This window comes from Adiantum capillus-veneris, chromosome 21 (genome assembly GCF_014529385.1).
Source record: "Adiantum capillus-veneris isolate H3 chromosome 21, ASM1452938v2, whole genome shotgun sequence".
Lineage (NCBI taxonomy): Eukaryota > Viridiplantae > Streptophyta > Polypodiopsida > Polypodiales > Pteridaceae > Adiantum > Adiantum capillus-veneris.
Window position 1 is genome coordinate 73,434,726 of NC_140951.1, and position 10,663 is coordinate 73,445,388.

The following is a 10,663-nucleotide window of genomic DNA, read 5'->3' on the forward strand; positions in this document are numbered from 1 at the left end:
CTCTGACAAAGCATAGGAGCTGTATTCTTTGAAACAGCAAAAACACTGCCAGCTATCTTCATACAAATAACCATACCTGGTAAACAAACTGATGGAACTGCATTCTTGGCATACTATGAGGAATTGGCTGATGAATCGCCAATTCAGAATCAGGATGATTAACTGTACATTATAAAAGTTACCAGAATTAGCTCGTCTTGATATTCAATACTTCCTGAGATGAACATCAAAGATCTGCTTCATGACAATAATGCTTAAAAGCATTGAGTTGGTTTTGCACACACATAAAGTCGTTAGCATACCACTATGTATGGTCGGTGATAATTTACATGTTTACACTTTACTGATAGCTTACATGGCAAGCACCATTTGGACGTAGTTGCCGGCTAAGATGTCTCAGAGCAACCATTATTTCTAAAGTGCAGACATTACCGATTTACTTCCTGGTAAAAATTGATATTACAAGTTGGCCACTAACATACAGCGGCCGGCAACAAACAAAAGAAGAGTTTCCTGACCAGCTTTAGAGGCGACCTGCTATTGAACAGCTTTAACCCAACGTAATGATTGTCCTCTCCTTTAATGATCCTTCAAGCCCAATGATCTTTACCTGAATTTGTGGGTGACTGGAGTATGGCCAACTTAATTCATTACAGAAGTTGAAAGGTGAAGGGCCTTGCCTGCTGAAGGAGGTGCAAAAAGTATATCTGGATTCCTAATGCAGGGGTTAAAAGTATCCTCTGGCTCTCTACAAGTTCTGCCAGGCGTATGCATACGTGATGAAATACTCCACATCAGCTCTCTTTCTACATGTGAGGCCTCATCTTCAGAGGGTGTTGATGCTTGAGACATGACATGCCTCAAATTACTAGCCTTGAAGTTGGCCATAAGCCACCGAGATCCAGAATGAAGCTGCTTCTCAGTGCCCCAAAGCTGTGATCTGCACTCTGAAGGTTGCTTAACCCCTGCAATATGAACAGCCGTCAGTCTCAGCTGAATTCCAGAGCGTGTTCCGAGAGACGAATCTAGGACTCCATCAATGCTAGAAAGTTCACTCCTTACAGAAGCCTTTTCGACTTGCACCAGAGCCAGCATTGAAGCACCCACAGGCTCATAATATCGCCAAGGATCCCGTAGCTGCAGGCGCATCACCACTGTGAAACTGTTGCTGTGATGAGCCCACGTCGCCCACCCTGGAGTCTTGTCAGCCTTGCTGCTATCTTCTTTCCAGAAAGTATCCCGAGCAACTGAGAGTTCACCCTCTGGCATCTTCACATGCTCAAACAAACATAGCCATTCATCCAGAGAGAGAGCAATGTCCAATGGCGAGACTCTCTCAGGAATTTTCACTTGTCTTCCAACATTAACCAGAGACGCTTCCTGTAAACCTTCTATGCCAACCTTATCATTCATGGCAATTTGCATATTCAGGCTCTTTAGAGAGATGCTACCTGGAGCTTCCTTAGAAATATTATATTGCAACTTTAGCCCCTCTATGGACAAAGGCTCTATTACATGCAGAGCTACATTAGTAAGATCCTCAAAGGCAACCAGCCTCTCCGAGAAAGCTTCCACTTTGAAAGATTTGTAGCCTAGACAATTGCTGGAACTTGAACCCGGTACTGCTGATGACTCCTTCACATTGAGCCCCTCGAAAGGTCTCTGCCTGGCATAATACGAGCATATATTAGCGACGTTCACATCAGCCTCTCTAGGGAAACATCAAACTCCTTGAACAGCATATTTTAGCTAGAAGGAAAAGCACATCCTCCTTAAAAGTTAAATTCCCTCACAATTCAGCACTTCAACAGCATATCATGCAAACAATTTCATCCTATGACAGATAACACAGATGAAGGGATGTCATCTATTAGCTCTAAGCTTAAGATAGTCTGTACCAAACGTACCTAGATGAGCCTGCATGTCTGCTAATATACCAAAGACACAGATGAATCCATGAGCATGTCCACATTCCAAACATCCTTGAATCTTAAACTGTTCATTCATGAGACCAAACATGATCCTAGTATTGACTCTACATGTCAATAAAATGCTATTCCCAATGCCATCATGGGTGCCAAATAGTGGGTGTGGAACTAAATAAATATCATCAACACACACCAATCGAGTGTGAATTATAATGTACTAAGCTTTCTCTAGAAAAGTAGAAGAGACTCTGCCATGATGAAACCAAGCATTAAGAAATGTAGACACATCCAAATTATATACGAAGGGGCCAAAATTAAAGCTTCTCACCACGAATAAGGGCTACAATTAGTTGGCTTGGCACTCCTCAAGATGTGATCGACTGATGAACTTTCCAGATCTTCCAGTGGCATTTTCATGAATGCCTCTACAGTCATGTCGTTAAGACCTCGGAAAGCCATGGAGCTTAATATATCAAGAGCGCATAAACTGGAGCTGGCAGGTATTACCACTGGCTTTGAGAACTGCATCATTAAATTACCGCAGGAACTTTGAGCATCCACCGCTTTCAAACAGCCTCCATCCTTTAACATTATCACTGAAGCACTGTTTAAGAAGATTGACATATCAGATGCAGAACCTGGCAATAATAATTTTTGTGAATGCCTCTCAAAGACTTTGTCTGAAAGGCCCCACTCTTTCATTAAAGCCTTTGTTTCAGCATCCTCAAGCATCTTTGCTCGCTCCTTGCTTTGAAGGCTCTGAGCAGCCTTCCTCATCTCTAGTTCAGCTGCCTCAATGATGGAAAAAAGCCCCAAATCATCTTCTCGCACTTTGTCCGATACATCATTCTCTGGTGCACCACATGTCAATTGTCTTGCATGAAGGGACCCAATAGTCATACATGGTTCAACGGGCTTTAGAGATTCAAAAACAAAGCTTTCTTCTTGTTCAACACTTGATGTCTTGCATTCCTTCGAAAAAAGCATCTGCTTGTCAATGACTTCTAGAAAACCCACAGAAGGACAATTCTGTCCAAGGCAAGTGCTCTCCTCCTCTCTTTCTAGAAAGTCAAAGAAATCTTCAACGACAACACTGGCCTCCAGTGATATCTCATTTTCATCATTGAACTGAAAAATGCCAGAAATCTCATTCATGGAGGATAAAGCTGAAGAATCTAACGCTTCAACTGATAAGCCTGAGAGATTCTCCAGACCACTTGCCTGCCCCACATCTTGCCAAGGGTGGACTGCTGGTACTTCACCATTGGGCAGTGCTTGAATATCCATGGAAGCCCCAATATCGATCCTTGTTGATGATGAAGCTGACAGATGTAATCCTTCTATATCAACGTCTGAAGAATAATCCAAACCAGTTTCAAGGCCCACATCATCCCATGACTGAGCCACTGGGACCCCGCCATAAAAATGTGCTTGAACATTCATGCAAACTTCCATTTCATGCCTTGGCAATGAAGCTGAAAGGTCACATATGTCAACAGAGACGTCCACAGAATTCTGTGCCCCATCTTCATGCCCCATATTCTCCCCAGAATGAGCGACTGGTGCTTTGCCATCCGACAGTGTTTGAACATCCATACAACCTTCACTTTCACTTCTTGGTGATGAAGCTGAAAGATCTAATTGTTCAACAAAACAATTAGAAAGATTTTCCAAACCATTTTCAAGTCCCTCATCCTCCCAGGAATGAACCACTGGTACTCCACAATTTAGATGTGCTTGAACATCGATGCGAATTCCGTCTTTATCTTTACAATACATTGGTGTGCACTCAACCTTCCCTTCAATGGAAAAGGGTTGACCACCTTCAACAAGCAAATGTTTTTCAGTCACCGTTGAGAACAACTCAACTTGCTCTGGCGAAGAAACTCCACCATCACTATCAACTCTTTTGCATTCCACACAACCAGGGGGAAGCAAAAAATCACCTATTGAGCCCTTCCCTTCTAAGCTCACAGCCCTGACTACATCATATGCTCCTAAATTGGAAATGTCAGTAGTAGAAGAACTATTAACAAATTCAATGTTGATGCAAAACTTGTCAGCAGCCACCTCGCCATCATGCGAATTCTTCTCCAAAACCTCTGACTTGGCCATCTCCTTACTTGCAGGAGACATTTTACTGCAGTCCCTCGTGTCATGGTGACATGATGGTGTTTGAACATCAATCTGGTGCCCTGATGCATTGATACCTAACCTGCGAACCAAAGGTACTTCAATTTTCTCCACACACTCCCCATTGGTCAGATGAATTTGAGATCTGAGATCCCCTAAAAATCCTAGAGCCTTCTTTACTCTAATGGCAGGAGAAGTTGAGACACTCTCTGCCTCTGTGAAAGCATCCAGAGAAAGAGGATCATTCTTCAATGCTTGAAACCTTTCTTCATCTGAACTACTGTAATCATACACAGACCATTCTTCTGTTTCCTTGGTGCTGCTATCTAGGTCAAATTTTCCCATATATGTGCTGTCAGTGGATTCAGCGTCAGAGCTACAAGGAGAAGTAAAATGATGGTTTGCCCGCCTGACAAAAGGTGAAGGATTTGGGGAGTTTGGGAGGCTCTTGACAGCACGGGATACCCGTTGAAGAGAAGATCCTCCAAACCGAGCACTTGCATTACCATCAAAGAAAAAAATGGGCCGTCTTAACTCTTCATTGAGAACCTCAAAATCAAACGTGGCAACAAGAACAGCTCCTTCAGCTTTGCCCCCCAACTTAAAACTTGCAGTAGAGCTCATTGGCTTCTCGGGTTCCCAAAACCCTTCTATGAACACAGGAAGCAATCGGCTTAGATCAATACGGTGTTGATTAAACAAAAAATGCTCTTTAGCATCAATTGCAACCACAGAAAGAATATAGTCTTTAGGCAGAAACTTCATGTAGCAGTCCTCCATGTTTGCTTTGCGACCAAAAATAGTGGTCTCAATGTGAAGAGTCTCATCAAATTCAACCATGTGATGAAAGACCCTGGAGGGCATGGTCTGCCAGCACTTGGACTTATGCTCTAGCTTCACCACCAAGCGCAGGCCATCCATGAAGGAAGGGAGCCCATCTATTGTCTGAACAAATATAGAGAATACACAGTAAAACTTCTGGTATCGAATCTTCGCAAATGCACGCACGGGGACCCAATTCCACAAGCTCTTTGTCCTCCTATGAATGGCATTTGCAGAAGCCATCTTGTGCTCCAGCCAGAGTGGAAAATGCCTATATATTCATGCATAACCTTCGGTGAATTAAGGACCTCAATGTCTACAGAGATGAGATAGCCAGGACATGCGCTTCGGGCTGGATTCTAGCTAGCCTTCTCAGGCACTCTCTACTGCCGCCATAGAGCAGGGAGAAAAAAAGGTTGCCACAAAAATCAATAGCAAACCCGGCCAAAGCCCCGGCACCTAATTCATCAGGAACCATCAATACCAGCGGCGGGAAGTAAAACCACTTCCATCGTGACTCACAACCTACCTCATGCACAGGACAAACAATCTGCTTTTAAAAGCTCGTGGTCAAGCTATGCACGGCGGATAGGAACACCAACAGTGGACACAAAAAAGCCGCTTTGTACGTACGAGAGTGCTTCTTCTGCGACAGGAACTCGTGAGGCAAGCTCAGCCTTTCTGGTTTCGATAGCGAGGATTTCTGCATCACAATCTCTCTGTGAAGAGTGAGATCGGCGCTGGTCCCTGGAGAGAATGGACTCCTGGCGACGACGCCGCATGTGTGAGCGGCGGAGCGCGCGCGTGCATGTGAGAGAGAGAGAGAGAGAGCCTAGGCCCTAGAGGAGAGGCGTGAGTCAATTTGTCAGAAACCCAAAGAGGGAATACTGACAACTAGAACTGAATTGGAGCATTTAAACCTTCAAGCTCTCCTAGGCTGCTCATTCCTCTCCTCATAAACAGGTACATTTCAACATTTCGTGATACTTGTACCTGTAAGAGGGTATTCTCACCTTGGAGCATTGACCATATAAGGGCACTTTTGTATGTAAGGGTGACACTTTGACACATGTAGCATGCACAAGTGCTGGGAAAAGGTTTGTTTAGGCAAGAGCTCGTTGAAAATCTAGGTTTTTAAACTTCAAATGAGGGTAAAAGGAAACAGAATCGAATAAAAACAAAGAAAAAAGTTCAAAAACCCTTCAAATATGCAACATTTTGTTAGTATTTTTAGTTTGCATCATAACGAGGAGGAAATTGGTCGGTCAGAGGAAAATATTTTTTCGACATCGAGCATGCACAATCATTGCCATAGTATATGTTGACTTAATCTTTCCAATCCATCTTACAAGGAGGCAATACTAGTTGGACCAATCTTGCAACAATACTATGGCTAGCATGCAATTACTTTTGACTATTGGAGAAGCATTGCTTGTCGATTTGACAATTTGAGAGCAGTTTTGCATCCTTTGCTTTAGGGTCAAAATCGTATAAGATTTCTCCTGCTCTAGCTTAAAGCCCCCTTCATTCTTCTTAATCATGCCCATGTATGTAGAAGAAAATAGCAAGCATCACGACCTTGGTGGTGTGAATAGCTATCTAATATTGGCATTAGTCCTAGGCATGAAGGGTTGGAGCCTGGAAGAGATGGACAAGCTAGTCTATTATGGATTTTTCAGAGAGGCATCTTTTGATAGTTGGAAAACAACAAACTAGTCCTTAATTCATGGTTGACGATGCAAAAGGTTTTTAGATTTACCATTTTTTGCCTTGTTGAATGCGGAGGGTTATTATCATTCTTTGTTTTATAGTCACCTCCCTCGAAAAAAAAATTCACAATGTGGCATGGCCACAAAGTCCTTGCCTTGAGAGACAACTTATCACATTATCTAGCAATGTTCTCCTCATTTTTTAAAATTGTCTTCATTTGAGAGGCAACTGGCTGTGAGGATTGATATTCAAACGATAACCAAAATTGATCTTGAAGGTTGATTTTTGGAAAGCCACTGACGTGGTTTTTCAAAAGTGAAATGTATATAATGTACTTTGTGTTACTTTCCACCTCAAATCACCTCTATGTTCGGCCATAGCCCACCATAGCTCAAATTTACCCACCTGACTCACCCTCCTAGTCACATACACCCCCACCACAGTAGTGTCTGACTCGTACAACTCCTCTTCCACAATAGTGTATGGTTGACCCTTACATTATTCTCCTACTCTATACGAGAGAGAGAGAGAGAGAGAGAGAGAGAGAGAGAGAGAGAGAGAGAGAGTTAATTAGTTTTCTTGAAGGGCCGAACTCAGCCTATAAGACAGGTGAATATATCCTCTATCATCCCAATAACGAAAAAGTTGAAGTGAAAATAAAGATTATAGGTAAAGCCAACTAATAAACTGTTGATATGGGGTATGGGTGATGACCATGATGGATGGAGGGAGGATGGAGCTCTACCTATAGGGGCTCATAATGTAGGCCTATGCAAGGGGTATACAAGTATGATATGCACTCTAGCTAGATCCATCCTATAATATACTAGGGGTGTAGTATGGCATACATCAAAGTTGGGGTTATCAACAACTCCCTGAAGAATATGCAAGAATGTGTATGACCTAAGCGTTCCAGGGCACAAAGGTTCTTGAGGACGCTTATAGACTTCAACGTCCACCAACAAGAATCTTCTGAGTCCATATGGCATCTTGGAGACTGTGTCTTTCTTATGTCCATATGGATTGCATATGGGGTGATGCCAAATAGAGGCAACATGGTAACATTCTAGGGTGTTGTTTCTTGGATTATACTAATTATAGGCTATGTCCATCAATGTGGTAGGGAAAAGAACAAGAGCCACTCTTCTTTGCTTGCATCTTGGGTGAGCATATGCATAATAGTAGTTTGGGGCAATGCTTTGGTTGGCATATGTCCATGTGGTATGCTTTTGAAAGCACAAAAAGCTTTTGATATGATTATCCTTTGCAATGTACTCTCTTGTTTTTAGGTTATATCTAACATAGGTAGGTCTAGGAAGCACTAGGTTATGCTCAACATGTAAGTTTCTTGTGCAATGAGGGTTTCCATCTAGATGCAATCACTCATGCTTGAATGTTGATGGCACAAGGAGTTACTCAAGCAATTGACATGGGCAAACAAATTCTTGATGACTCTATAGTAAAAGGCCCTTGAACAAAAAGGTTGTGCTTGACATTGCTTTGGTTGACATGCATTCCAAATATGGTGCACTTTTGAAAGCATTTTTTGACGATCTTGTTGTCTTGGTTTTTGTCTATATGTAATCACTTAATCTTGGTTTTTCTCTATATGTAATTACTTAATCTTTTATCTTGAAGAAATGGGACATTATGCTAGATTTTGACATGAGCAAACATTCATGACGAGGTTGTTAATCTAAGGCTCTTGCAAAAGAATGCCATGCTTGGCAGTGCTTTGTCTATACGAATGTAGAGGGTTATATTGCTTTGTCTATGATTGCGGAAGGAAACGTGCTTTGCTCAACACTTATGTAGTCGAGACTGACATCAACAATTTCATGCTCTGTCTATGATTGCGGGTTACTTTAAAAGGACACATGCTTTGCTCAACACGTATGTAGTCAAGATTGACATCAACAATGTCATGCTTAGCATTGCTTTGAATGCCACTAGGACAAGTGTGGGGTACTTTTGAAAGAACATTGAGTTCTTGAGGGGCGTCATGTCTGGGATTCCATCTCTTGGACTGCAACTATTGTTGGGTATATCCCAACATGGGAATGACTAGGAAGTTGTAGCTTGTTTCAAGTGAATGTGGAGCCATGGATGCATGTCAGATATGATAAAATTTTAAAAGCATTTTTCAACAAGCTTAGTGTTCTAGTTGTTCTATAGATGCAATCACATATGTTTGCATCTTGAGAGATCGAGTGCTATGTTGGGTTTTGACATGAGCAAACTAATTCATTATGAAGTTATTACTATGAGGCAAAAAAATCACGATGAATTTATTACTGTGAGGCTCTTGCAAAAAAAAAAAACTTGGGCTTTGCTTTATCTATACCAAGGCAAAATGATACATTTCTTTGTCTGTTATTGTAGGTTACTGTAGAAGGACACATATTTTGCTCGATATGTATGCAGTTAGGAGTGTCCTCAACAAGTCATGCTCGACAATGCTTTGATTCCTACATATGTTGAGTGCACTGTGCTTTTAAAATCATAATGAGTTCTTAAGGAGCTTCTTATCTGGGATGCGATCTCTTGGACACTCTTTGTTGAGAATCTCCAACATCATTGGGGTTAGTAAGCTGTAGGTTGTTTTTAGTGAGTGGAAGTCTCAAATCTGGTGCAATTTCAAAAGAATTCCTTAATGAGATTTTTATTAGGGTTTCTCTCTAGATATAATCACCAGTGCTTAAGATGGGGAAGTATGCTTGATTTTGACATGGGAAATAAATTAATAATGAGGTTTTTTTGTCTTAGGCTCTTGCAAAAAAATGTTATGCTTGGCATCACTTTGTTTTTACCAAGGTAGAAAGATATATCTCTTTGTCTATGATTGTCGGTTACTTTAAAAGGACACATACTTTGCTCAACATGTATGCAATTGGCACTTTTGTCACAACAACGTCATGCTTGACTGGCACCTATGCCGAGTGCAGCGTATTTTGAAAGCACAATGAGTACTCGAGGAGCTTCATGTTTGAGATACCATCCGTTGGATTGCATTTATTGTTGGGTGTGTCCAACATAGGTGGGGATAGGAAGTGTAGGCTATTTTGTGGAAATGTGAACCCATGGCTTCTCTCCAAATGTAACCCCTATGCTTGCATTTTGAAGGCACATGGCATTGTGGAAGATTTCATGGGTAAGAAAATTCATGATGAGATAGTCAGGTTGCCATGTTTGTCAAGTATAGTATGTTTTGAGACCCATCTTTGGAGAATTTACAACAAGTTTTCCTCTCCAAAGGCAATCTCTATAAAAAGTGCAAGACGTTATTGATGATATTTCTATTTGGGATGTCTTTTTCTTCAAAGATTCTCTTGGACTACATTGTTTGCATAATGTTCTCAATAGGGGCATGCAAAGAAGTGGGGTTTTCACTAAATGTGTAGTCTCTTTGAGTGCACTTATGGGAGAATATACCCACCATCAAAATCTTGTTAGGGAACGTCCCAAATTTTAAAAATGGATTTAAAAGGTTTCCATCACGCCATATGCAATCATTTTTGTCTCTATGCACACAACCACTGATGTATATCGGCTCATCTATGAGGGCACTATCTAATTTGATAACATGAGGGAAAACATCTCATTACACGGAACACAGAAGACTAAAATTACATGGTTGATCTTGTTGTGGTTGGGAATGTTTTTGATTGCAAGTCCAAGCTTTGTATGTCATGTGCAAAGCAAAGAAGCTTTAGGCTGATTGTGAAAGATGTAAAGTGTCATAAAATCTAATATCTAACCAACCCAAATGATTTTCTCATATTAAATTGATCACTTAATGTGGGAGAATAAACGGGAACAAGTGTTAAGATATAGATATGTGCTTATAGATCTATCTCAACACGGGGCCAATGGTAAAGGGGCCCAAAAGGGAGATGGTCTATCAAAGAGCAAGGCTAACCAATGGAGCATAAGACCTTAGGGTTAAATTCATTGAAGACCTCCAATAAATGTGTGTAAAAGTCCTTTGACCTTAGGTAAGCTAGGGCTGAGCTTGAGGTGGGAACTCAGCCCAAGCTCGAGGTGCTTGTCCTGCTTGAGGTGCTTGTCAT

At 41.5% G+C, this 10,663-nt stretch overlaps 1 protein-coding gene across 1 annotated transcript; it reads right to left on the reverse strand.

Annotated features, from left to right (window-relative positions):
* Positions 1–293: 293 nt before the first annotated feature.
* LOC147431154 (uncharacterized) lies at positions 294–5,808 on the reverse strand. Its single transcript, XM_086493805.1, has 2 exons — positions 2,257–5,808; positions 294–1,666 (listed from the first exon to the last, which is right to left on the reverse strand). The coding sequence occupies exons 1-2, from the start codon at positions 5,124–5,126 to the stop codon at positions 643–645; spliced, it is 3,894 nt and encodes a 1,297-aa protein (XP_086349931.1). The 5' UTR covers positions 5,127–5,808; the 3' UTR covers positions 294–642.
* Positions 5,809–10,663: the final 4,855 nt, after the last annotated feature.

What these genes read in the sequence shown, in the direction of transcription:
- LOC147431154 (XM_086493805.1), bottom strand. Translation starts at nt 5,126, where the DNA reads ATGGCTTCTGCAAATGCCATTCATAGGAGGACAAAGAGCTTGTGGAAT. An exon ending in AATTGTAGCCCTTATTCGTG is followed by an intron (nt 1,667 to 2,256) that starts GTGAGAAGCTTT and finishes GTATTATGCCAG; the next exon opens with GCAGAGACCTTTCGAGGGGC.